The sequence below is a fragment of the Haemorhous mexicanus genome, chromosome 8 (genome assembly GCF_027477595.1).
Source record: "Haemorhous mexicanus isolate bHaeMex1 chromosome 8, bHaeMex1.pri, whole genome shotgun sequence".
Taxonomy (NCBI): Eukaryota; Metazoa; Chordata; class Aves; order Passeriformes; family Fringillidae; genus Haemorhous; species Haemorhous mexicanus.
Window position 1 is genome coordinate 15,760,445 of NC_082348.1, and position 25,805 is coordinate 15,786,249.

A 25,805-nucleotide genomic window follows, 5' to 3' on the forward strand; every position below is an offset into this window, starting at 1 on the left:
GGGATGATACACCCCATCTTTATTAGACGGCTATACAGCTGTACAGCGAGGGCACGGGGTATGATACTGCACTCCCCAGGGACCTCCGTGCCCGCACATCTCAGGAGGAGATGAGGAAGAGTGGCTCGCCATGCATATGGAACACTGACGATACAAGCAAAACATGCGGCAAAGACTTGGGCCTGCTATGCCTGGCCTCTCCCTCCTGCCAGCCCAGGGAAAGATCCAGAGTTTCCCCCTGCCCCAGGGCACTGCCTCAGGCTGTTCAGCTGTACAGACCAGCAACAACTCCATTAGGAAGCCCAGACACAGTGTCCCACAGGACCAGAGAGGGGAGGGAGCAACCTGGGCACCAAGAGAAGCCACTGGAAAATCTGGGTTCCTAGGAGATTTGCTTTCTGTTTTCTTTCATCAAGCCATGACAGCCCCAAGCTGAAGCTGCTGTGGAGCAGTTGCAGCCACTTCTCCATGGAAGGACCCCAGCAGCACCAGGTCCACAGAGCCCTGACCCTAGCACTGAAGAGCTGATCCCTGCCCTGAGCTCTGCTTTAGAACACTCTGTTTGATCTCATACAGACCCCAGAGCAGTTGTAGCTCCAGCCCTGCCCAGCCCTCCCCATGGCAATAAGGAATCTGCTACCCCAAAGAGCCTGCCCCTGTGCAAGCCCCCTGGGCCTGCTCATGCCCAGCTACCTGGGTGCAGAAGCACTGGCAGCAGGTGGCTTAGAGCTGTCTCAGGCTCACAGGGCAGAGGGCAATAACCCTGGCACGAGAAGAGGGATGGCCCTGGACTCCAGAGACAGCAGAGGGGGATGTGCAGTGCTCGCAGAGCGCATGACAAAAGCTAGCAGCCCCTGCCAGAGGCAAGGGGAATGGAAAGTAAGTCATGGGCAGGAGTTAGCTGGGATGCAATTCCCCAGAAGCTGCAAAGAGAAAAGAGGGAAAACAGGAGGATGGTGGGAAGGTCTTGTCTGAGGCTATATTGCACAGCTAGGATCCTGATTCCCCACCACCATCCCAAGTCTGGGCTGAGGTGTGCCTCTCCTTTCTGGATTCAGGATGCCCCTCCTTGCTCTGCCAGGCAAGAGACAGCTGCATGGTCTCCACGGCAGCTGAAACCATGTTGTAAGCAAAAGGAAGGTTTCAGGAGGAAAGGAGGAGCTGGGAACCTCTGGGCAAGATTTCAGAAGAACCAAACCCTTTGCCAGGGAAGAGGGAAGGCCCAGTTCCACAGGAACAGCTGCATCAGAGGGACAGAAACAATACAACAGCACCTGGGCATGGGAAAAAGGCCTTTTTTGTGCCTGGAGAAAAGGAACCAACACACAGAGCACAAGACCTTCAGGGTGGGCTCTGAGTGGGCTGTGAGCACTCCCAGAAGATAACAGGCTGCTCCACACTGGGGTCTCTTTGGCACTGCAGGAGGGCCCACTAGTAGCCCACATCCCATAGGTGCCATACATGGGACAATGCTGCTGCCCTGGCATGGAGGCATCACTCCAATGACCCTTTCCTGCATGCAGGGAATGGGCCAGCTGTCATGAGTCAGGGAAGAGCTGCAGCATCCTGGATCGAACCAGAGCTTTTCCCACCAGCTCTATATCTCACCTGTAGTCATACCAGCAGCAGCCACCAGGACCCATCCCTCTGCAGGATGCTGGGACAGAGGGCTGGGTGACTGCCCCACTGTTGTCCTGCTCTCGGCTAAGAGGCACAACAGTGGTCCTCTCTGGGAGAACTAACATGGTCCTAGGCACTTTCTCAGAGCTGCAGGCAGGGCAGTGTGGTGCTACAGGCTGAGCTCACTCAGACCACCCTCAACAACTCCTGCCCTCATTTGGATGGCAGGTCCCAGCTTCGGGCGTACATCTGGATGGAGCTGATGCCATCTCCCATCCCTCTGAGGAGCAGCTGCTGCTGCCATCTCCAAACCAGTCCACCGGCAGCTCCTCACTGCTAGTCCCGTCACATCAGTTTCCACAGGCTCTGCAGAGATCCTCCGACACGGACGACACAGATGTGAACACAGACACAGGTATGTACTCACACACACATTCACCCCACTAGTCAGAGTGGCGTTGACTTGACACATGGCTAGACACAAGGTGCCACAGCAAATACGCTGGCCTGGCAAGTTTTGTCTCTTCAGCAATTGATGGCAACAAAATGTCCACTCAGTACAGGAGAAGAATCAAGCCCATGCCACATCCTGCTGTCCAGGTGGCTCCCAATCTGCAAGCCCCATGAGATCCCCAGTCTACCAGGCTATACCTGCAAGACAGAGAGAGAATGTGGCACCTACTGGGACCAGCTGCCAGCACCCCAACCTGGCATCAGAGTACACCTTGCCCCTCTCAGCCACAACCATCACCCTTACCTTATGAATCTGTGGCGGAAGCTCGTCCTCCGAGCTCTCCTCTGGCACAGGCTCTGGGTGCCTCGCTGACTGCCCGTCCTCGGCCCAGCCTCCCAGAGGAAGGCGGGAGAAATGCGATGGGGCTCTGTGCACTGTGCCTGGGTCTGCAAGAGAGACAAGAAACTAGATTAGCTACCTGGCAAACTGCCAGCGTCTAGCCAGTCCATAAAGGACATCAGTTACACAGCTCTGACCTGAACTCAGACCTCTGCCCAGCTCCGTACCTGTGATGCCACCGTATCGCCGCTGGAAGCCTGTCTGCAGCGTGGCTGTCTCCTCGGCAGGCTGCCGTGGTGAGGAGAAGGGATAGCTGGCAGAGCGGGGAATGGGGACGGGGCCACCCCGCTGAGTGTCCAGCTCTTCGTGGGCACTCTCCCCACTCTCGTCACTCTCTCTTCGGTGCCAAGTGTGCCGCTCGGGCTCCAGCTGGGCATGCTGCTTGTGCAACTGCAAGCCATAACACGAGTGACTCAGCTGCGTGGGAGAAACCAGATGCCCAAACACACCCTCTCCGCAGCACTGCATACACAGTGGTTTTCTTGTCACAATGGACAGGGCAGCCCAGTCCTGCCTGCCTTGCTCCATGCCCCTCTGGCCAGCCCAGCTCTGGGTTGCTCACCTCGTGCATGTAGAGGGCATGAAGACTCATCTCAGTTGAGGCATACTCCGACAGGATCATGCTCTGCAGCTGACCCTCCCAGGCGCTGCTCCCTGAGCTCACGGTCCTTGCATCAGCACTGCCACAGAACACACCAGTAGTGTTTCCTGCCCAGGTGCCCCCACAATGCCCAGCCCCTCTCCACTCTAATGTCAGGCTCACAGAGATCTGCTCCTGAACTGGGCATGAAGAGGCCCCTCTGCAGCATCTCCCGAAATACATAAGCCCTTCTATGGCACTGCCTCTTTCCTACAGAGGGGTCTCTCACCACTGTACTACCTACAGAACAACTGGATCCTGACACTATCCTTTGGGGCCAGCCTTAGCACCTGGCACCAGCACCTAGACCTGAGTCTAACTCTGCTTGTCAAGGTCCCTTGCTGTCCAGACTGCAGAGATAAATGCCACCATGCATCTAGGACAACAGGATGGCATTTGGGCAAAGGGTAAAGGAATGTCCAAGGTGTCTGGCTGCCCTTCTCCAGCCAGGAGCTTACCCAGAGGCTGTCATGGCACTGGCACCACGAGGCTGGGCTCCCTCTCCATCCCTTCCCGAGGCCTGGAAGCCACTGGAAGGCTGCTGGGCAGACTGGAGTGGGGAGAAGGAACGCAGAGCCGAGGCCACTTCTGAGAGATGGCGGGAAGCCTGTCCGTCCCGGCTCATGTGGAAGCCCAGTGCTGAGGAGCCTGCTATCACATTGGCAATCAGGCTGTGAGGCTGCAGAATTGAAAGAGAAAAAGTCACTGTCCTGTGCAGAGCTGGAGGACTGATCTCACCAGACACACAGAGCTGGGCTATTTTTTGGCCCCTCTCCCATCTCACAGGGCTCTAGGACAGCCTATTACCTTCTCTAGAAAACCAGAAGTGTCCCAGATAGTGCTGATCTACCACATTTTCATCCCCAGATACATCCAGGCAAGGGCAAAATTACCCAGAGGGCCTGATGATGAATTTGCCAGCATGTAGCAAGCACCCCAAGAACAACCCACATGCCCTGAGCCTGGGCACCTCTGATTCTGACTGCAGGGACTGGATGGAGCTGAAGAGGGCGTTTTCAGGGAGCACAGCCTGCTGAGCCAGGGCCACGCTGCTGTCCCGGTGCACCCGCTCCTTCAGGAAGCCGATGAAGGCTGTGCTCTCGCGGGGTGGCTGCCACTTGGGGTTGGTGATGGCAAAGTGCATGAGGGATAGCTCCGTCTTGCCATCCTCAGCCTGCTGGTAAATGGAGGCCTCCGTCTTTCCTGCTGACATCCACTGTGGACAAGAGACGAGTAATGAGAGACAGGATCTGCTTTGCAACCCTGCCAGCCCTGGGAATCCTGCAATCAGTCTGGGCAAAGCATGCAACACCCAGCCCAAGCAAGGCCATGGCGCCCTATGTAGCAGGTGCTACACCAGAAGTCCCCACACTCATTCAGCCATCTCAGGAGAAGAAGCAACAAACAGAGTTTGTTCCAACTCCATCTCAGAACATGAATTGCTGCAAGGGAACTGGGGAGCTGGGAACAGTCACACAGACAGGAACAATTAGAGTCAACAAATAACTCTTCTTAAAACTTCCTGCCACAATGAGTTCACTTCCTTCCTAGTTGATGACTGTCTCACTAGGAAGTCTTTCCCTAGCAAGTAACCTAAATTCCAAGGCACACAAAACAGATGGACCCCTTTTCCCTCCATCATAGATTTTCCATAATGGAAAATGCTTCCTATTTCCTCTAGACTGCTTCTCTCCTGAGCACAAGCAGGAGAGAAGTGATCACACTTTCTAAATGTCCACATTTCACTCTCCGGAGGAGACAGAACCCTTGGCTGTGAAAACAGGCAATGACATCAAAGACATGACACAGCCTGATTCCCGAAGCATCTGGTCAATAATCACAGCTGGGCCACAAGAGCCTTCTGGAGCTGATGACCTGTGGTGCCAAACCCAGACACCCTACCAAGAGGTGGGTGGCTGAGCCATGGGCTGCCAGGAGTGGCGAGTTCAGGCATCTCATGGGTCTGAAGGACCAGACAAGCTGGTGGGCAGCACAGGACCTACCGCAGGGTGGCCGTGCTGGCGCACGTCCATCTGGGCGAAGGAGCAGGTGTCACCCACACCCACCACCTCCACAGTGAAGTTACGGAAGAAGTCAACAATGTCCAAGGACTTGGGCCGCAGGAAGATGATGAGGATCAAAGGCGTAATGATGGGACTCAGGAGCTCTTCCAGGATGAAGACCTAAGCACAGAAATGATGGGTTCAGCACAAACTTGAGGGTCAAAAACCCACAATCCCAAAACAGACCCCAGAGATAGCCCTCCATCTTCTGGAGCAGGGTTTCTCTGAGGATGCTGCCTTGTTCCTCTATGAGCCCAGGAGCTGTTGAGCTCTAAAGCACTTTCTCCATCCTGTGATGGGGGTAAGTCCCCAGCCCCACAGTTAAGCCAAGCTCACCGCTTTGTACTGGAAGAGCTGGGCAAACTCATCCCTGGTCTCGTAGCGGTGGGCATTGCCCTGCCAGTGGTCAGGCATGTAGTGGATGTGTGCCAGGATAACTCGCAGCAGCTGCTCTGGGCAAAAGACCAGGTGCTGGTCAGGGATGAAAGACCTGCACGACAGGACAGGGAAACATCACAGCATTACACCCCTGTTCCTGGGAGATGTCATCTTGGGAGGGCAGGGTGACTGGCCCATATCACAGCTCTACCTGTAACCTTCCAACCAGACCAGCCGCTCATACCATACAACCACTGCAGCCAGGATCACTACCTCTGCCCAGCCATGTCCCTCATCCACACAGATTCACATCCATTTGCAAGCAAAGAGCATGTTTACATGGATTGCTGCCAGACACTGCTCCCTACAACACTGCCAGGAGCACGGGGGCAGCACAAACCCACCTCACCTGCACACCGTGATGCCCACCCCGAGCAGGGTGACCGTGGTCAGGACGTGCTCGACCGCAAGCACGTCCTCATCATAGATGGTGAGAGCGATGAGCACAGCCAGGATGGAGCCAGCAAAGAAGGCCACATTCTTGGCCACGATGGTGAGAAGCGGGGAGATAAAGCAGTTCATGTACTTGGAAGCTGGCTTGTACCCCTTGCTGAGGCGCGAGTGCAGTTCGTGATCCAGCTCATTGAAGTGACGCAGGTAACAGCGGCCATAGAGAGACCAGCAGCGGGCACCCAGGCTGCCCGGCTCCCGCTTCAGGATCTCCGTGTAGCTGAAGAAAGCATAGAGAATCTGCCAGATGAGGATGAGGGGGCAGAGGAGGAAGTTAGCAATGCCAATCCAGAGGATACGAGTGCTGAGCTTCTCAGCCAGCTCCAGGCGGTTCCCGGCCCGCTTGTATTCAGCCTTCAGGCTCCACTCATTCTCAAAGAGGGAGCCGGGACCCCAGAAGAAGATGAGCTCAAAATTGTACTTGAGCCCACGCGTGTAGAAGACAGTGTCTCCCAGCAGCGGCAGGCGGAAGCGGATGGGCAGCAGTGACTTGTTCACCATGGCCACCATGTAGTTCTTGAAGCGGAGGATGCGGTGATAGATGTCCAGCTCTGTCAGCTCCTTCTTGTGGATGCAGATCTGGTGTTCCTTCTGGATCTGTACAATGCGAGCCTGCACCTCCTGCCAGGTGTAGTAGGGCAGGGTGGACTGGAAGGTGGACAAGCAGCAAGATTAGGAGCAAGAAGTATCCAAGGACAGAAGCCACACACCTCAGGGTGCTGACAAAGTGCATGCAACACCAGGGCGTGAGGCACCTTCTGGCACTACTTCAGCCTGCAGCAGGCAAACCCCAGGTGCCCTTTACCCCCTAGATTAGCACAGATGACTGTTTCCCAGCCACGCATGCACCAGCTTCCTTAGAGGCATAAACACAGGTCCAGGCTTCTGTGGTGCCTCCCAGAGCTGCCATTTGGAGTCAGCAGGGAGAAACAAACACGGAAGGGACTTAAGCAGTGTCCCAGAGGGAGTCTGTGGAAAAACTGGGGACAATCCAAGCCTTTCAGCTCACCCCACCTTTCTCAAGCTACTTTCTCCCTCCAAAGGACGAGCACATGCCTTTTCATGTTGTTCATCAGAGCAACGACTCTGGACTAGGAGTCTATGCAAGCCTCAAACCCCATCTGTGACACACTGATCTGCTGTGTGACCTTCACAACTAAGTAGCTCCAAGCCTCCCAAATAAACAAGGAAGCTGAGGCTGTTCACATCCCAGGGAGGTACGAGGATATCCTCGCTTATGCCTCCTCTGTGGAAGGCACTGCAGAAAAGGCCACCGCTAAAGGATACGCATATTGGGTGGCATATGGCAGAGGCGTGCGCCAGCAGGCGGAGAGGCAGACTGAGCACAGAGAGGTTAACACAGAATAAACTGGCTGCTTGAGAAGAGGCTGAAAGGAGATCATGTGGCTATGGAGCAGAGGGAAGAGTGCTCAGTCTGACCGAGAAGAGGAGAGGCATGAAGGCAAGTTGCAACCACCAGCAAATGCCTCCCATGACCCTCGGCAGCCCTGTGTGCAGCCCCTGGCTCAGCGACTTACCATGGGGATCTTCAGGGCATTGATGTAGAAAGAATGAATCTCCCAGTAGCAGCAAATATTGTAGATAAATTTCACGAGCCGGTGGATCCAGAAAACCCCAGCTATCACCAGGATGCAGATGAGGAAGCTGTTTGCCTGGATTCTGAGAGCAAGAAGAGGCAAGTAGTGGGACACAGGCCCAGACAGGAGCCCTGAGTATGTAGGAAAACAAGAGCAGTGGATAACATGCCCCCCACTGCCCCTACCTTGCACTGCAGACATTTGGAGGCAGGAAGGCATCTGGCAGAGTCACCTTAATGGGCTCAGTGGGATGCTGGCTGTGATTTAATGCTTTGTTGGCAAAGAGGATGTCATAATCAACACAGCTGATAAGAAAGGTGGTGAATGCCACCACAAAGATGAACTGCCTGTGAAAAAAGAGAAGTGTTGTGAGGGAATCACCCTTCTGCTCCACCACAAAATGTGAAGCAGCCAGGGTCATATGCCACGGAGATGCAATCCCACAGCCAGGGCAGCAGGAACGCTCACAGGCAACGGTTCCTCAAAGTGAAACGTAGGTCTGGGGCATGGAAAACCCTGATGAAGGGGAGACAGGATAATTATGAAAGGAGCCCTTCCACCTACACAGCTGCAAGGGCTTGGCGAGTGCCTGTGGCTGCTCCCCAGCAGCCACAACAGGGGGGAACCTGCACTTACATGAGCTCAAAGATCTCTCCAATGAGCATGCAAGTGAAGCCATTCTTCTGATGCAGGTTATAGACGTGAAAGCTACAGTCAAGGAACACAGCATGGAGACTCCTTTCTGATGAAGGATGAAGAGGCTTCTGTCCCACTGATTTCCACAGCTCCTCAGCCAAGTCTCCCTTCACCACCAAGAAAAAATCTCTCCAACCCCTACTCATCAACAAGTTGGTTCCCCACCGCAAGAAAACACACTCTGCCCAGGTAACACAGCTGGGGTAGAGGGACTTGGCTTCGTTCATGCTCCTTCCTTCCTTCCTGCACTCACCACCCATAGTAGGGGTCTGTTCAGCACAGAGCAGAAACTCAGCCTGCACTCAGTCTGCACATCGGTGGCTAGGGCAGGGCAGGGTAGGGCAGGACAAGACAGACAGACAAACAAAATGCATTTAGTGGCACCTGGCACCTGCTCCTGCCCCCAGCAATGTGGTCAGCATAATTAACACCATTTCATAAGGCAAGCAGCCCTTCTGTGTCACCGAGGGTGTCACCTATTAGTGGGTCACCCTTTGCCCAGTTATCAGGCACTGAAGGTCCTGTGAACCAAGTAGATAAATCAAACAGGTTTCTGCTTTCCCTCGCCATGGGCCTCAAGATTCCTTGGCACCAGGCTGATTACTCTCTTCCGTGCTGTCCTTGAAGGTCCCAGGCACCTGGCCAACCCAACAGAGGTGATGACCCCATCACAGAAGAGGGAAGTACTAACAGCACCCAGAGCACTATCCACAAAATCAAGGAGTTACAAATCCTAAGTGGGAACTTGTATCACAGCTGCTGGTGGACAGTAAGACCCAGGACCCCTCAGCAGCCAGGGATACCCCTGCTGTTATGTGCTTCCAATGAGGACTAAGTGAATGACTCAAATTCTTTTACGTGATTTTTGAGTCTTCATTATGTTCATTACTGATATAGCAAACCATATATTAAGATATGTCCAGATCTGTAAAGAGTCCAGCTGATTAGAAACCACAAACTAAGAGATACTATAAAATTCTGTCCTATGCTACTTATAAAATTGTACTACACTGATTCTGCCTACAGAAATCCTGTACTACCCTAATTGTAAATGCCATGCTAGCAATAAAATACTGTTAAGAATATAACACATTAATTGTAACGACAACAGTATCTTCGTCACTTTCCCAAGAATTCCTAGAAGCACCTGTATGACCCTGTGTCAAGAGACAGCGTCCCAAGGCATGGGGGGTTCTGTCAGCCCCTCTGGAGCTGTGTAGTGTCCTATAGGGATGGCTGATACGGCACATGCTCCAAGTTATACAAATCTCCATGTTTTCCCTATACTTAGAGCCGGGAGGAGGGGAATACATCCCGCCTGACCCTCGCCCTGCAAAAGGATATGCGAGAGAAGAACAGGTCGAGGTTCTCGATGTGATGCCACGGAGCTGAAGGAAGAAGCAGCACAGGGTGAGGGGTTCTCAGCACACCCACCCTTGGTGTTGTGACCAGCACAACCTACCCCTTCCCCCGCTGCCCCTGGCACCCGAGGCCCCGTACCAGCCCCGCAGCCGCCACCCCGGCTCCCCTTGGTGTCCAGCCTCTCCCCTACGCCCCCGGCCTCTTCCGGACCCCGCCGCCGGCCAGGCCCCAACCCCCGGTGCCATCGCTCACACTTGGCGCCCTCGGGGACGTGGACGAGCAAGTCGCCGCCACCGGGGGGAGACTCGGTGGAGGAGCTCTCCAGGCGCTGGTACTGAGTCTCGAAGTGGGCCATGGCGGGGTCCCGCGCCGCCGCCGCCGCCGCCACCGGCGCGGCCCGGCCCGGCGCGGCCCGCTCGGCCCCGCCCGCGACTGGCGGGCACGGCGCCCAATGGCGAGCGGGGGGTGGGACGCGGGAGGCCAATGGGCGCGCGGGATGTGACGAGAGGTGCTTCCGGGCCCGGCGGCGGCGGCCGCGCGTGAGCGACGGGGCGGGCACGGGGGAGCGGCCCCGGGGGTGACGGGGATGCGCCGGCCTCGTGGGTGACGGGAGTGCGGCGGCCCCGGGGGTGATGGGGGTACGGCGGCCTCGGGGGTAACGGAGGTGCGACGGCCTCGGGGGTAACGGGGATGCGGCGGCCCCGAGGGTGACTGGGGTGCGGCGGCTTGGGGGTAACGGAGGTGCGGCGGCCCCGGGGTGATGGGGGTGCGGCGGCTTGGGGAAGGGGGATCGCGCACGGGCTCCGGGTGCGGTGCGGGGCAGGGCTCGGACGGGGCCAGAGCGGTGGGGCCGGTGTCGGGGCGATCACTGGCGGATGGCTCCCGACGGGCCCATTCCTCAGCCATGTCCCGTCCGCTGGAAGCAGTAGCCATGCCGGAGAGCAGGTCGGTGTTTGAGGCCGCTCAGGACCCTGAACTCCTGCGCGGGCTGAGCCTTGTCACCGGAGTTGCTGCGGATGCGGGTGCTGCCCAGCTGGCACCTGCGAGCCACGGTGCGTGGGGCTCCGCGGGAACGGCGGGAGGGAAGTTATCTGACTAAGCTCGTGTCCGCCACAGATTGATGTTCTTTCCCCAACTCAGATTGGGTGATCACCTCGGAGCTTGGCCATAGGAGCTGCCTGGTGGGTGGGTAAATGGGCTTTTTTTTGGTGACTCCCCAAGGTCCCCGAAGCTCCTTCAACCATAGGTTTCTTTGGGTTGGCTGAGGAGGGACAGAGGAGGCTCTACTCCTTGCGGTGCAGCTTGCAGGCTGCCTGTGCACAGCCCTCCCTTGTTCTTCCAGAGAAACCTGCAGCAGCCAGCTGTGAGGAGAAGGCCCATGGGGTCGCTGAGGTGCCAGAGAGGATGTGTTGCTTGACCTGCGGGCAGGTGTTTGGGAGCCGGGAGGAGCAGGTGAGTAGGGCTGAACAGTGTGAAGTGGGAGTGTGGCTGGCATGACTGGTGAGATCCTGCTGTGGAAGCTCAGCCCCAGCATGGTGCAGCCCAGTGTTGGCTGTTTGCTCACTGCTCACGACCTATTGGGATCTGGCACTCAAACCTTGTATGTTGTCAATTAAAGGTATCATTTACTGGAAGTAAGGGTAAGTGCAGCACAGGCCTGTACTTGTTCAGATTAATTGTTTCATGGGTAACTCCTTAAAATACTGTGATTTTCCAGTCAGGACCACTGAAGGAGCCCGGCATCAGTTTAGTCCTTGGCGTCTGTCACCTCATGCCCTTTGGTGGTGATGGCTTTCATGGACCACCAAGATGCTGCCAGCTCATACTTTTTTGCTCCACAGACTGAGCACTACCGTCTTGACTGGCACCGCTTCAACCTGAAGCAGCGACTCCAGGGGCGCCGGACACTGCCTGAGGAAGTGTTTGAGGAGAAAACCCGCACAGGTGAGAAGCTGGATTGTCTGCATTGGAACTCAGGGGCTGTCAGCCACCTCACTGGGATTCTCCTGTACAGGGATGAAGCCTTCTGCTAGTGCAGAGCTCCTTTTTTCTGTCCCTGTGGGGTCTTCTCAGGATCCAGCACTGCTCCTGAGCTGTTAGGATTTGTTATAGGCAGAAGGGGATGTTTTAACTGAGCCCCTGCCTAAGCCTATCTGGGGATCCAGAGCTCCAAACTCCTATGTCCCCAGGTCACAGCCTATTTGTGATATATAGGGTTATTTGACAGAACATTTCTGGGGTCGTGGGCACTCTGCAAGTGCCCTTGAAGTCACCTCGAGAGTTTTGGGGAGGCTGTTCAATAATCTTTGCTTAATTTCACTGCATCTTTCTTTTCCTTGCAGGTGATGTTTCCAGCATCTCAGGATCTGACTCAGATAGCTCTGATGTGAGCAGTGAGTCAGAGTTGCTGCCCTCTGTCAGTGACACTGGCCGGACCCCGCAGATTCCCCGCTCCCACAAAGTGCTGCTTCGCAATGCGAAGGGCCAGCTCATCTCCGCCTACCGCTGTGTGCTGCTCACTGGGAAGGCAAGTCACAGCCCAGCTGTTTGGGAGAGGGAGTCAAGAAAAGGTGGTGGCACTCGGGTGTAGATGTCTCTCTGATAGTCTCCTACCTCCTGTGCTAGGAAGGGTGGACTCTGGTGCCAGGTCAGAGCCCCAGACTTGTTGGCGGCCTGTTATTTGGCTCTGGGGTGTTCCCAGAAACCTGCTTCTGGTGCTAGCAGAGAGGCTGGTCTCTGTCCTGGGGACAGCAGGAGGTAAGGAGGTAATGCCATGGGTGCTAGCAAGGGTGTCTGTGTATCAGGGTGACATTGAGGAGTCGGTGGAGCTGACAGCATCACTGCAGAGCCTCGGTGCAAGCACGTGCTGGGTTGTGCTGATGATGGGTGGCGGGCACTTCGCAGGAGCGGTATTCCGGGGGTGAGTACAGGGCGACAGCAGGACTGTCTGGGCACAGTCAGCTGGAGCTGCTTTTGCATGTTAATGCCACACACACTAAGCTCTGTGGCTCATGCCTGCCCCTCTCCACAGCCTGCAGGTGCAGGAGCACAAGACCTTCCACCGGTACACAGTGCGAGCACGGCGGGGCACAGCGCAGGGCCTTCGGGACGCCCAGACCCCGGGCTCAGCCCCCAGATCGGCTGGGGCCTCCCTGCGCCGCTACAATGAGGCTGCGCTGCTCAAGGTGAGGGTGCAGCACCGGGCTCCTGGCAGGGAGTGCTCTTGCTGCCTCTGACAGGTGGTACCACACTGCTGCTGGAGGGCATGGCAGCGGCGGTGGGCCCTGGAAAAGGGGCAGGGCCCAACTGAGGTTACTCTCTTCTGGATTTGTCCCTCCTCCAGAGCTATGTTTGCCCATATAGTGTGCTCAGGATCCCATAAAGCTTCTCCATTCTCCCCAGGATATTCAGGACCTCCTGGCAGCCTGGGCACAGCACCTGAGTGAAGCTCAGCGCATCTTCCTCCGGGCCCCTCATCACAACCGTGCACTGCTCTTCGGTGGCAGGAACCCACCCCTCACCCGAGGGGACCCTCGCATCTGCCACATCCCCCTCAGCACCCGCAGGGCCACCCTGCGAGAGGTGCTGCGAGTCCACGCCACGCTGGCCAGCCTGCAGGTGTATGGTGAGTTGGACCAGCCCTCATGCCTGTGGGTCAGGGCAGGTGGCGTGACATGGTCCCTTAAGGGACATTAAGGGACACTACCCTATGGGGTGGAGGTGCTTGCTCTTCAGCCCTCAGTCCCTGGAGACATGGGGTGCTCCCTGTCCTCAGGCAATGACGGGAGCACCCTTGCTGCCCAGGGAAGGACACACCACTGGAGGATATCACTGGGTCCCCCCGGAAGGTCTGGCAGAAGAGGCAGAAGAAGGCAGAGGTGGATCCCCCGCAGGAGGACACAACTGGTGAGTTGAACCATGGAGGGAGATATGACTCTGAGCAAGCAGGAGGGCTCTGATGTTATAGCATGGGCATGGGCCAGATTGGCAGTGTGTGGCTGGACAGGAGAAAGACAGGGTGTTCTTGGCTCAGAGCTCTGAGTGATTAGTTCTGTGTGTGGAGCCTTAGCCCCAGTCTTATCACCCTCCTCAGCCCCAGAGGAGGAGGAGGAAGAAGAGGAAGAAAGCCCTACAGGGGAACTGGAGACTGTGGAAGTGACACTGGGGACCTTGGACCTCCGGGAGTTCGAAGTGATGCCCAAGCGAAACCGCAAAAGGAGAAAGAAGAGGGACAAGAAGGTGGAGAAAGGTGAGGGGAAGAACTGGCAGGGGCAGTGTAGGAAGGCATGGATGGGATGCAGGCTGACTCTGACCCTCTTCCTCACATGTTGCCTGTGCAGGGCCTTGTGCTAAAGAGACTGGTGTACAGCCTGGCTTGGAGCCAGTGACAGAGTTGCAGGGGGAGGCTGAGGCTGGGCTGCTTCCCTGGAACAATGGAGGTGAGTGGCTTTGGCTGGATGCCTGCCCCATTTACTGGTGGCTTTTCAGTCGAGTGAAGAGCACATTGTCATGCAGATGCCCAGAACACCTGGGTCTGAGAAGTCTTCAGTGCAGTCATGTGTCTTTGAGTGAGCTGTGTGTTTGGAGCCAAGGGGGCCAGGCAGCACCTGGCTAAGTCAGGTGTGTTAGGGGGATTGGAGTGGGTCTTACTTCAGGAGGAGACTTGGCTGCTGACACCAGTGCCTAGCAATGCCATAGGACATGGCCGCAGACTCTAAAGGTGGTGGAGATCCTGCAGTGCCCAAATCGAGATAGCAAGCTGATGCATTGTGTGTGTTCCCTGGTCAGACCAGAGTGCTGCTCTGCTCAGTCTGCCCATCGGACCCCCCTCCTGTTCTTCCCTCACAGGAGACCCTCAGACCCAGCTCTGCAATGCTCTGTTCACTGCCTGCAAGACAGGGGATGTGCAGACACTGCAGCACCTCCTGGGAGTGCCAGAGAATGGGAGCCTGCCAGAGCACAGTGAGAATGGGCAGTCTCTGGATATGGCCCGCTCCCTGCTGAACCAGCCCGTGGATGAGCAGGGCTGCACCCTGCTTCATGTGGCAGCACAGGCTGGCAGGGCTGAGGCTGTGTGTCTGCTGCTGGAGGCAGGAGCAGACCCTGCCCTCAGGTATGGCTGCAGGGCACCCAGTGGTTCACAACCCCTGCTTTGAGAGTCCAGCAATTCACTCCTGTCTCAGCTACAGGAAACTGATGCTACTCTTGTCCTGGGACAGCCAGTATTGGTCTCTGTAACCCAGTATGTCTGGGGATTTTATGGGAGGCCTAGGAGCTGAACCAACCTTCTCTCTGCCTGCCTGGTCTGGCATGGCAGCAGGAGGCACTGCCTCAAAGTGCACCCAGGTTTATTGGTAGGCATTCCCAAGGGCCAGGATGATACAAAAGCCCCATGGAGTGGCTTTGAGAGGCAAGAACTTGGAGGACATGAAGGATTCTGGTATAGGAACTTTCCCCTCCTTGGCTGTGATACTGTGGCCTGAAGTACACATTGCTCATGGGGGGTCACTGGGCTCACAGCCCAGTGGGATGCAGACAGTAAGATGGCAGTGTGAGCGAGCTGCTCTCCCTTGTCTCACAGGGACAGGCAGGAGAGGACTCCATACAGCACCTCTGCTGACAGACGGACCCGCAATGCCTTCCGCAAGTTCATGGTGGACCATCCAGACAAATACGACTACAGCCGTGCCAAGGTGGATGCCTGCCCACTGCCCTCACCCACAGGGGAGCCCCAGAGCAAAGCTCTCCTTTCCCACTTGTGCATTGCCCCGGCTCAGTGGGAGATGCTGCCTGCCCTCAGGTGCCAGGGCCCCTGACACAGGAGATGGAGGCCAAGAAGCTGGAGAAGAAGCGGGCACAGAAAGCCCAGCGGAAGCAACGGGAGCAAGCACAGCGGGAGGAGCAGCACCGCTGGGAGCAGGAGCAGGAAAGGAAGCAGTGGTTTGCAGCCCTGTCTGACAGGGAGAAGGTGAGGATTGGGAAGGGGATCCAGCCCAGATAAGGCAGTGCTGATGTGATGGGCTCTGGGCACAGCAGCTCCCAGGGGCTGCAGGGGCTGAGCTGTCTCTGCTCCCCAGAGGGCACTGGCTGCTGAGAGGAGGTTGGCTGCCCAGCTGCAGGACACCGGCACAACTCTTGCCAATATCAGGTAACCATCCCAGCAGCTTGGCTCGGAAGACAAATTCTCCCATGTCAGTACAGCTGTTCCCTGCCTTTCTTCCTCCAGTTCTCATTTCTAGTTCAAAGCTATTCCTGACCACTCAATTCCTGATAATGCTTGTGTAAAAGTTTCCTCCCTCTCTTGCCCTGCTCCCCTGAAATATTTTGCTAAGGATGACTTGGTCCACTTGCAGCCAGATATACAGCAAGCCAATGCCCCAGCCACTCCTGTGTCCCTGTTTACTTTGCCACCCGACTAGGTTTGTTGGCAGACAGCACTCCCCATGCTTTTCTGGGCAGGGGCTTTACAACCTTTATAGGGCCAAGTCCCTAAATGTTCATTCTGCCTCAAAGTACCTCACATCATGCTCAGACAGAGCATGTCCCCCAGGGAGTATGTCTTGGTCAGGCCATTGGGTGAGCACATCAGCCCTGTGAGAGCAGAGGAGCTCCAGCTCCCTCAGGCTGCTGGTGTCTTGTGTCACAGTCCAGGCAGGGAATCCTTTCCTCTACTAACTCTTTTGCAAGTGTCCCTTTTGCTCAGGGGCAGCTCTGCTCTTTTCTGCAGCCGCTGCTGGCATTGTGGAGAGTCCCTGTTGGGACGGATCCCTTTCCACTACCTTGACTTCTCCTTCTGTTCCACGGCCTGCCTGCAAACACACCGCCGGGCCCAGGCTGGCCGTACCTAACGCTGGAGACTGCTGCCACCTGCCAAGGACCAGTGTGGTGGGGACGTGGCTGAGCACTGGCTGTGCAGCAAGGGAGAACCTGTGCAGCAGCGATGGTCAGAAGGACTGAGCTGGCCATGTCACTCTCTGGGCATGAACATCACTCTGGGTGGTGACTCTGGCAAAGTTAATAACTGAGAGGTCTGCATGTGCTAGTGTGAGGGGCTGGGACTGTTCAGTGGCCTGGTTTCAGCCAGGGGCCCTGCTGCCGACTTTTCTCATGGCTACCTCATAGGTTACTATCTGTGGGTGTAAGGACAGATCCTGACACATACAGACTCTGCAGCCCTGAGCTACCTCCAGCCATGCCTGTCGACACCATCAAGGCTGTGCTTTTACCTCTCCTCTGCTGGCTGCCGTCAGCATCTCAGCCATCATGTTAGCAGCTACTTCCCCTGCCTACATTATCAATAAAGAGGTGCCTTGACCCCCTGGCCATGGGGGAATCAGCATGGTCACTGAAATTATTTGGGATGAGTTTGGCATTGACATGCAAATCAAGCTCAGTCCTGGGTCCCTTACTCATTATCACAGGCCCTGCCTGTCCCCAAATGTCTGTGCCAGGACCTGTGCCACTTTCCTTAGCCCCTGTGCTTCATCAGCCCCTTGCCATCTCCCCAGCCCCAGTGAGAGGCAAGGCCAGTGCCCAGCAGTGTTTATTCTGTGGCCATGGTGCTGCAGCCAAGTGTCCTGTTGTAAAGGGGTCGGTCAAGGAAGAGCAAGAGAGGAGTGGGAGGTGCCCTTTCTAGCTCCAGCACTGTAATGTTGTTGGGGCGGCCAGCATGCAGCACCGAGCCAGGCACAAAGAGGGTCTGCTGGGGCCCACGACAGCTCCAGTACCGCCCCAAGTTGAAGCCATTTATCCACAGCAGTCCCTGGAAGATGATGGAGATGGGACTGAGCTGTGTCCTGGTCCACTCTTACCCCTTTCCCAGTTATGCATTGCCTTACCTTGCTCCAACCTGGTAACTTCACAAAGGTGTCCCAGGCAATGCCAGGTGTCTCAAAGGTCCCAGTGTAGAAGGCTGGCCCCACTCGGCCCCCACTGCTTAATTTTGGCTGAGCAGCGTGGGGCCAGCCCTGTTGGACTGCAGTGTCTGTGGCCAGGGGATAGATCAGCCAGTTGCTGAGAGGCCTGGAGTTCAATGAGAGGTTTCCCAGCAAGCCCTGAGATGGAACAGGATGGGAAATGAAGCAGCAGTGTCTGCCAGGACACTTGGGGCAGCCCCAGGCTGTGTCCCTCTGGCAGCAGTGAAGGTGGGATGGGATGCCCTCTAAGGAGTGAAGGGCCCTGGCAGCTGTGGCAGCATAAGTGGGAGAGGGGTGCTAGTCTCTGAGCCCTGTCCTGGCAGGTTTGAGATGAACCAGGGAGCAGGACTGGAATTGCCCCCACCAATTCAGGTGGGGTAGAGGGTGTCTCAGGTGGCAGTAGAGGGTGTTTGGTCACATGGGTTGCCAGGCCATTCCCTCTGGAGCCTAAGGGCGCTCTCCCCTTACCTTGAAGTCACTGGTGTTGGCCCCGAAGCTGATCCTGCCCATGTTCTCCATGAGGATGTCCAGGGTGTCCCCTGCCTTGCCTGTTACCTGCAGTGTTGTCTGCCCATCCCTCTCCAGCGTTCCCTGGTACTCCTAAAGCCACAAAGTCAGTGCTGCTAGCCCATGTTTGGATCCCACCACCCCCAACACTGCCAGCAGGCACAGAGCATCCTGCTGCCAGCCCACCAGAGCCAGAGCTGCTCTCTGCCCTCAAAGGAGGCAAATTTGGGCCCAAGAGCCACCCCGCAAAGGCTCAGTACAGTTTCTTGCTGTCCCCAAGACCCTGGGATGGCACAGCCCTCTGGCGCACTGTCCCAGGGACTGGTGTGTTCCCATAGCCTCACCTTCTGCAGCATCACATAGCCACGGTCACAGATGCTGTGGGGAGGAGCACCCAGCGTGGCTGGGTCTGGGACATCCCAGGGCAGCTCTGTATGGTACACCACAAAGCCATGGACCTGCAGGACACAGTGCAGTGGCACAGGAAGGCAAATGGAGCTGGAAGTGACCTCTGCTCCTCTGCCCCAGAGCCAGGGCCAGGCAGACAGGAGCGTCTCCGCAAGTGTCCACCACTACACCCAGCCTCTCACCTGCTTTAGGGACTCAAAGGTGAGAGGGAACTGGCTCTGGATGGGCCCAGAGGGGCACAGCACATCCAAGACATCCAGGAGGTCAGCATACTGCAAAGAGAGGGATGGGTGCTGGGCAGTTGAGTAGTGCCACACTGGGGCAGTATGGCCTTCAGGATGGGCACTCACCTTCCGTAGGGTCACCCAGCCATAGGCATACTTGGGAGTGGCAGGTGGCATCGGGCCAGCTGGAAGGGGCTGGAACTGAACAGCAGACTGTCAGCTGCCCCATGGCCAGCAGGGAGATGTCCCTTGCCCAAGCAGCAGTGTCCAGTTCTCTCCCCTTAATCCTGCCAGGTTCATTACCTTGCTGATGACTGTGCGAATGGCAAACAGCTTCTCAGTGGGGTCTCCTGCCTCCGAGAGGGGGGCATCATAGTCATAGCTGGTGGTCACTGGTTTGTACTGGCCCTTGTAGTCAGCACCTGGCCAAGGAAGGGGCTCTGGCACAGCCCAGGGCATGGAACCCAGCCCCAGGCTGGCTGCAGTGCAATGTGGGGGGGCATGACCCAGAGCTGTGAGCCCTTGCATAGGCATGAAAGGAGTCCCCAGGAGAAGACAAGCTTGGGTTCAAGGGCCCTTGGCTATGTGTCAGCCTGCTCCATGGAACAGAAAAGAGCCTGAAGCAGGTTTCTCAGGGATGGCCAAGGAAAGCTCTCCAGCCCTGCAGTGTGCCCCTCCCTCCCTAGAGCAAGGCTCTACTTACCACTCCAATAGGCAAAATTCGTCCCTCCGTGGAACATATACCTATGATACACCCCAGAGAGCCTGGTCAGCAACCCCACAGACCCAGCAGGCACTGCCCCTTCCCTCCGGCACCCACAGTCCCTGCTGGCCTGATCCCAGTGGGATGAAGGCAAGAGGTGATGCCCACTGCCCTGGTGGCTGTGCCCTCTGCCAGCTGACTACTTGCATGTTGATGCTGGCTCCCAGCTGCAGCATGTCCTCCAGCCCCTGGGCCACCAACGCTGTGCTGGTGCTGGCATGTGCCTCGCCCCAGTAGTCCAGCCAACCTGTGTAGTACTCAGAGTTTACCTGGAGGACAAAGAGACTGTCACCTGAAGCCTGGGCCAGCGCCCCTCCTTGCCTCACTGCCCGGCGCCTCTGCCTCCCCAAAGCCGTGGTGTCATTCCCCCCACAGCACCCATGCCAAGCTCACCAGGGGCCCCTTCGGTTCCACGCGGCGCTGGGCACCAAATGCCTCCGTCATATTGGATCCTGTGGAGGTGCAGAGGGGGAGGTTTGAGCAGGACAGAGAAGGGACCCACACCCTCTCTCTCCTCCTCCCCCACAGGGATACCTGGCCCAAAGTCGACGGTGGCGTAGAGCCCCTGCAGGGTGCCGCAGCGCAGCTCCTCAGCTTGCGTGCTGTCAGTGGTGAAGAGCAGCACCTCGCTGCCCAGCAGTGCCCGAAAAGAGCCCAGCAGGTGCCGTAGGTATCCATAATCACAGGCATAGTAGCTCCCATATTCATTTTCCACCTGCAAGCGAGGCAGGGACTGGCACATAGTATGCACGTGGCAGGGCTGCAGACAGGTCCCACTGCCCACTGGGATGAGCACCAACTTCCCCCCTTTCCTCTGGACATCATCAGATGTCTTGACCACCCCCCAGGAGATCCTGAGCATAACTTTCCAGTCCCAGCATGAGCTCCAGCTCTGCCAGTGTCCCTCAAACCACAGCTGTGGTGATGGCAGGTACCTCAGATTCCCAGCCCTTGGATTTAAATCTAGGTCCAGAAGTTGGGAGGGACTTATCTGAGCTTTGCCTGGGTAAGGTCATTGTGTAGGGGATACACAATGGGGCTTTTTGGGGCACATCCAAAGATGACCCAGAGCAGGGCACAGGACTGGGCCTCACAGCACCTTACCTGCACACTGATGATGTTTCCTCCCTGGTGGTACAGGCGTGGCTTGATCTTGGGCAGCAGGACATGGAGCCAGGAGTCCACAGCTGCCAGGTAGGCTGGAGGGACAGAGGCAGGGCAGGGGCTGGCTGCAACATCCACCCCAGCCCACCTGCAGCCAGCCTGCCAGGAGGAAGGCACAGCAGATGGGGCAGAGATGGGGAAATGGAGATGGAGTACAAACTATGGGGCTCTCAGAGGATAAAGAAGATGATGGGAAAGACCACAAAGACGGATCTGGCAGGTGTGTGGAGACAATGCTAGGACTGGCACCAGGCTGTAAGGACGTGGTGCCCAGAGCTCTGTGCTGAGCCTCACCAGGGTTGGAAGTACGCAGGATGATGTCTGGTTTCCACAGCAGCCAGGCAGGCAAGCCACCCTGGAGAAACACACACAGCAGAGAGGGAGGCAGAGAAACTCCTCAGCAGCCTGGGCCTGCACACTGCTGAAATCAGCCAGTGCAATGCGAGTACTTGGCACCAGCACGGCCTGTGGCCTTTGGGGCAGCAGCCTGGGCACAGCGGGCACAGCACTGGAGTCAGCACCACAGCCACAAGGGCCAACCCTGCTGTGCCCTTCCCACACCACCCGACACCCCTCTGTGCCAGGCTGGGGGCCGGGGCTCACCATCTCCCATTCTGCACAGATGTAGGGCCCTGGTCGCAGGATCACCAGAAGTCCCAGCTCAGCTGTCAGGTCCAGGAAGGCTTCCACATCCCTGTTCCCAGTGAAGTCATAAACTCCTGGCAGTGTCTCATGGTAGTTCCAGGGGACGTAGCTGGAGTGAGAGGGGAGATCAGCATGCAGGAGCTAAGGACACCCCAGCATGAAAGGGAACCATCCCACCAGCTGGTCCCTCTGCTTCTGGGAGTTGGCCTGAGCTGAGTATGGCAACTCAGGCTGGACTGGAACTAGCCCACACTCATGTTTGTGTCTGGAAGGGGTGACCTCGGGAGGTCACAGCCAAGTGCAATTGTTGGTGCTTGGTCCCTGTGGTCAGACAACACCCTCGTCTCTGTTCCTACAGATCCCAGGAAGCCCGTGGTGGCTGTGGGCTGTGCACCATCAGGGTTGTCGCCACGGCTTACACCTGCACAGCGCTGAGCCCGCTCATGTACATCTTGAGCAGCCGGTCCCTCCAGGCAGGGCGCGGGACGCGGGCGTAGTGGATGCTGCCCGAGATGTAGCGGAAAGGGGCACCGTCCTTGCGGAAGCAGTTGTGGTTGTAATCCAGCTGGAAGGAGCGTTCCGAAGGGGAGGCCTGCAGGAAAAAGGAAGAGCTGGAGGCTTGCAGAACCTCCCCGAGCCCAGCCGCCCCCTCTGTTTCCCGAGTCAGGCACTGACGGGGCTGGTTCTTGGAGGTGCCCTACCCCGAAGGGGATGCCAAACTGTCCCGGGAGAGCAGGAGGGAGGAGCCGAGCCTCCCCGCTAATCAAACACCCCGGCTGGGCTGGTGGCATTTGCGGGGACGGCGCTGCTGGGGTGGGTGCTGCGAGGGCAGGGAAGGAGCTGGGAATGCAAGCTGGGACATTGTGGCAGGACATGGGCTGCTGCAGGAGGGAGCTATAGCATGACGAGCAGGGAGACGGATCGGGAAGGCAGATTCGGGAGGCGTCCCACCCGCTCCTTCACAGCTCAGTGCTTTCCACCCTTGTTTGCTAACCTGCGTGTGCAGCAGCTCCGCTGCCAGTAGCAGACCGAGGGCCGGCAGTCCCATCCTCGCCGGGGGCTCGGCAGGCCCGGGATGGAGACGAGGTTGGACGTGGCTCCACCATCACGTGAGCCGGGCAGGATCCCTGCCAGCGCTTCCTTCTCCCGGTCCTAAGTGCGGGCAGCTGGAACAGCTGAGGCGGGACCACGGGAAAGGGGCGGGCGGCTCCGACCGTCCACGTCGGGCCAGCCCCGCAAAGCCCACCCCAGCAGGGTGTGCAGCTCCGGCCGGCGGGCACACCTCTGGTGCCCAGTGGGGTGGGGAGTCACAATCAAAGTCAGGGGACAAGGAGCCTCGTAAAAGCGTCACCAGCAGGCAGAAGCCTTTCCATTGAACTTAGCCCGCTTTTTCTATCAGAGAGGTGGTGATGGAAAGCTCGGCTGTAGCTCTGATCGGAGGGCTGCTGCTGTCGGATGAGCGGAAGGAAAACGTCCCCGGGCCGAGGGCTAGAGCTGGTGACAGAGCTAGTGACAGGGGTGTCGGGAGGTGCTGCAGGACTGGACGAGCCCGCCGCAAGACGGAGGGATGGTAGGGCCGGGCAGCGGGCAGCGGGAGGCGGTGCGGCCCCGCCCGCTGGGTGACGCGGCGGTGACGGGCGGTGACGCGGCGGCCTCGGGCGATGACGCGGACGGGCGATGGGGCAGACGCTGTGCGTCTGCTCCCGCGGCACCGTCAGCCTGGGGGGAGCGCGGTACCTCCTGCTCCACCGCCTGGCAGAGGGGTGCGCGGCGGGCTGGGGCGCGGGGGGCTCGGGCGGGGGTCCCCGTGCACCGGGAGGCATGCTCGGGCAAGGGGGGGCGTCCTCGGGCCGAGGGCGTACTCGGGCGTGGGGGGGGATGCTCGGGCATGGAGGTGCTTGTACAGGAGGAATGTTGGGTGTGGGGGGGCATGCTGGGCACGGGGGTTCTTGTGCATGGGAGATGACTTGGCGTTGGGGTTATGCTCAGGGGTGGTGGGGACATGCTTAGGTATGGGGGGGGTGGTTGTGCATGAGGACATGCTTGGGCTTGGGGTGGCACTCAGGCACGGGATGCTCGGGCAGGGTGGGGAGATGCTTGAGCCCAGGTCACCTTGGGGCTTGGGGAAGTACTTGGACTTGTTGAGGGATGATGCTTCAGCACTGGGGGTGCTTGTGCATGACAGATGATTCTCCTGCTGAGTGACAGGGAGGGGTTGGTCATTCTCAGAAGTGGGTGCTTGGGGCCATGGGAGTGCAGATGATTGAGCCAGTGGGTTTTTTCATACAGAGAGGGGATGCTTTGGGTTCCTCACAGGTGCCTGCAAGATGGGGAGATGTGCATACTGGGGGAATTTATGCTGCCCTCTGTCCCCCTCCTCTGGGTGCTCGTAGATGAGACTGGACACCGGGCCCCAGCATGAATGTCACAGCCCCCGGCCCATGCTGTTCTTGACTCCTTGCAGGGGCTTCAGCTATGTGGACCTGGTGGAGGGGCTGCGGGACGGGCGCTTCTACGCCCTGAAGCGCATCCTGTGCCACGACAAGGAGGACCGCCAGGCCGCCCTGCACGAGGTGGAGATGCACGGCCTCTTCGACCACCCCAACATCCTGCGCCTGGTGGCTCACTGCATGGTGGAGAAGGGCACCAAGCACGAAGCCTGGCTTCTCCTGCCCTATGTGAAGGTGAGGGGGTCTTTCTTGGCTGCCACACCACCCCAGAAGCAACAGTGGTGACCATTTGCTTGTGTTTTCCAGGGGGGAACCCTCTGGAGAGAGGTGGAAGCACTGCGAGAAAAAGGCACCTTCATGCCAGAGCAGCGGATCCTCCTCATCCTCCATGGGATCTGCCGTGGGCTGCAGGCCATCCACAGCAAGGGCTATGCACACAGGTGAGGGGTGGCAGCACTGGCTGGGGGGATTGGCAGGGGCCCTGGTGGGCACTCAGTGATGTCCATCCCCACAGGGACCTCAAGCCCACCAATGTGCTGCTGGATGAGGATGACCAGCCTGTGCTGATGGATCTGGGCTCCATGAACCAAGCTCGCATCGAAGTCAACAGCTCTCGGGAGGCCATGGCTGTGCAGGTGGGTGGCCTGGGATGTCACCCCATGAGCCTGTCCCTGCTCCAGTCCCTTCATCCCCATCCTCTTCTTTGCAGGACTGGGCTGCCCAGCGCTGCACCATCTCCTACCGTGCCCCCGAGCTCTTCACAGTGCCGAGCCAGTGCGTGATAGACGAGCGTACGGATATCTGGGTAAGGATCCAACCCTCTGACCTCCCCCATCCCACTGCTACAGCGCTGCACTGACATCACCTCGCTCCAGTCCTTAGGCTGTGTGCTGTACTGCATGATGTTTGGAGAGGGCCCCTATGATGCCATCTTCCAGAAGGGTGACAGTGTGGCTCTGGCAGTTCAGAACCCCCTCACATTGCCCTCCACAACCAGGTGAGGGGCTGGAGAGGGTGACCCTGTTCCGGGGTGGCCCCCTGTCCTGTGCACCACATGGGTCCTCCCCTCGCCGTCTTTCTTCCAGATACTCGGCTGCATTGCAACGCCTGCTCTTCTCCATGATGACAGTGAACCCCCAGGAGAGACCCAGCATAAATGAAATCCTCCACCAACTGGAGGGGCTGCAGCCAGCACCAGCGGGGCAGGACACTACACAGATCTGAGCCTTCCAGTGGTGACACATCCCGAGGCTGAGCCAGGGGAAAAGCAGCTGCCCTAATCCCTGCTGCCCTGCAGACCTGTTGCAGAAGGGATTGATGCCCTGGGGGAGAGCTGCTGCTCTGTGCTGGAGGTGTGTTGGATTTGGAGTGTCCTGTACCCTGGATGCTGCTGCCTGGGCCTTGGTCTGTGCCCCTGAGCTGTGGATATGTGATATGCTGCTAAACATGGGTCCCTTGCCAGCTGCTGCCTTCCCTGGGGGTGGCAGAAGAGGATGTTGTGGGACCCCTCCTGGGGATGGAGCTGCTGTCCTGCAGCTCTGTGCCCTAGGAAGGTTGCTGCTGCCCGGAGCAGAGCTGCGGGCCGGATCCCGGTGCTGTGCTGGAGGGAGGCAGAGGGAGTGCCCACTCTGCCATTGCTCTAGGCACCGATGTTGCCTTGTGTTTGAAGTAAAGTATGTTCTTGCAGAGCTGTGGCTGTGTCCCTGTCTGCAGGGAGGGGTTCTGCCAGGGCATGGGAAGAGCAGGGCACACTGTCTGAGCTAGGCAGCCAAGCGTTGCTGGAGGCGAAGGGCAGCGGAGGCCAGCCGGGGCAGCATAGCCAGAGCATTAGCAGTAAGCAGGGAAAGTTAATCCCTGGCCCCAGAATGCTCCTATTGGGAGCTAACACAACTGCAGCTGGAGCCAAACACTGCTGTTCAAAGCCTCCAGAGCTGGGCACTGCGGGACAGGGATCAGCACAGGCAGGCAGCAGTGGCAGGGGTACAGGCAGAACTTCTCTGCTGCCCAT

At 57.8% G+C, this 25,805-nt stretch overlaps 4 protein-coding genes across 10 annotated transcripts; 2 read left to right on the forward strand and 2 right to left on the reverse strand.

Moving 5' to 3' along the window:
- Positions 1–2: 2 nt before the first annotated feature.
- ATG9A (autophagy related 9A) lies at positions 3–10,125 on the reverse strand. The gene is made up of 14 exons (XM_059852895.1): positions 9,973–10,125; positions 9,703–9,746; positions 8,299–8,363; positions 7,848–8,009; positions 7,603–7,744; positions 5,964–6,712; positions 5,513–5,666; positions 5,117–5,296; positions 4,084–4,329; positions 3,572–3,792; positions 3,036–3,153; positions 2,641–2,863; positions 2,378–2,520; positions 3–2,271 (listed from the first exon to the last, which is right to left on the reverse strand). The coding sequence occupies exons 1-14, from the start codon at positions 10,073–10,075 to the stop codon at positions 2,266–2,268; spliced, it is 2,556 nt and encodes an 851-aa protein (XP_059708878.1). The 5' UTR covers positions 10,076–10,125; the 3' UTR covers positions 3–2,265.
- Positions 10,126–10,243: 118 nt separating this feature from the next.
- ANKZF1 (ankyrin repeat and zinc finger peptidyl tRNA hydrolase 1) lies at positions 10,244–17,056 on the forward strand. Of its 5 annotated transcripts, none has more exons than XM_059852898.1 (16): positions 10,244–10,384; positions 10,647–10,772; positions 11,063–11,172; positions 11,562–11,664; positions 12,063–12,247; positions 12,525–12,640; positions 12,752–12,905; positions 13,123–13,345; positions 13,525–13,626; positions 13,814–13,969; positions 14,061–14,159; positions 14,569–14,833; positions 15,302–15,413; positions 15,521–15,688; positions 15,798–15,868; positions 16,448–17,056. In XM_059852898.1, the coding sequence occupies exons 2-16, from the start codon at positions 10,652–10,654 to the stop codon at positions 16,566–16,568; spliced, it is 2,106 nt and encodes a 701-aa protein (XP_059708881.1). In that variant the 5' UTR covers positions 10,244–10,384; positions 10,647–10,651; the 3' UTR covers positions 16,569–17,056. The 5 variants fall into 5 exon arrangements, with proteins under 5 accessions (XP_059708881.1, XP_059708880.1, XP_059708883.1 ...); XM_059852897.1 differs by having other exon boundaries at positions 10,253–10,384; positions 10,623–10,772; XM_059852900.1 differs by lacking the exon at positions 10,244–10,384 and adding an exon at positions 10,391–10,461.
- A 191-nt stretch (positions 17,057–17,247) lies between these two features.
- On the reverse strand, positions 17,248–22,552 carry GLB1L (galactosidase beta 1 like). Of its 2 annotated transcripts, none has more exons than XM_059852902.1 (16): positions 22,342–22,552; positions 21,767–21,939; positions 21,306–21,456; positions 20,997–21,057; positions 20,643–20,737; positions 20,073–20,253; positions 19,932–19,990; positions 19,686–19,807; positions 19,479–19,519; positions 19,079–19,197; positions 18,902–18,976; positions 18,734–18,823; positions 18,488–18,601; positions 18,105–18,236; positions 17,559–17,774; positions 17,248–17,482 (listed from the first exon to the last, which is right to left on the reverse strand). In XM_059852902.1, exons 1-16 carry the CDS (start codon positions 22,393–22,395, stop codon positions 17,264–17,266), a joined length of 1,902 nt encoding a protein of 633 aa, XP_059708885.1. In that variant the 5' UTR covers positions 22,396–22,552; the 3' UTR covers positions 17,248–17,263. The 2 variants fall into 2 exon arrangements, with proteins under 2 accessions (XP_059708885.1, XP_059708884.1); XM_059852901.1 differs by having other exon boundaries at positions 19,079–19,215.
- Positions 22,553–22,599: 47 nt separating this feature from the next.
- On the forward strand, positions 22,600–25,485 carry STK16 (serine/threonine kinase 16). Of its 2 annotated transcripts, none has more exons than XM_059852905.1 (7): positions 22,600–22,917; positions 23,812–24,031; positions 24,104–24,237; positions 24,312–24,432; positions 24,507–24,602; positions 24,673–24,794; positions 24,883–25,485. In XM_059852905.1, exons 1-7 carry the CDS (start codon positions 22,757–22,759, stop codon positions 25,019–25,021), a joined length of 993 nt encoding a protein of 330 aa, XP_059708888.1. In that variant the 5' UTR covers positions 22,600–22,756; the 3' UTR covers positions 25,022–25,485. The 2 variants fall into 2 exon arrangements, with proteins under 2 accessions (XP_059708888.1, XP_059708889.1); XM_059852906.1 differs by lacking the exon at positions 22,600–22,917 and adding an exon at positions 22,964–23,110.
- The last annotated feature ends 320 nt before the right edge of the window (positions 25,486–25,805 follow it).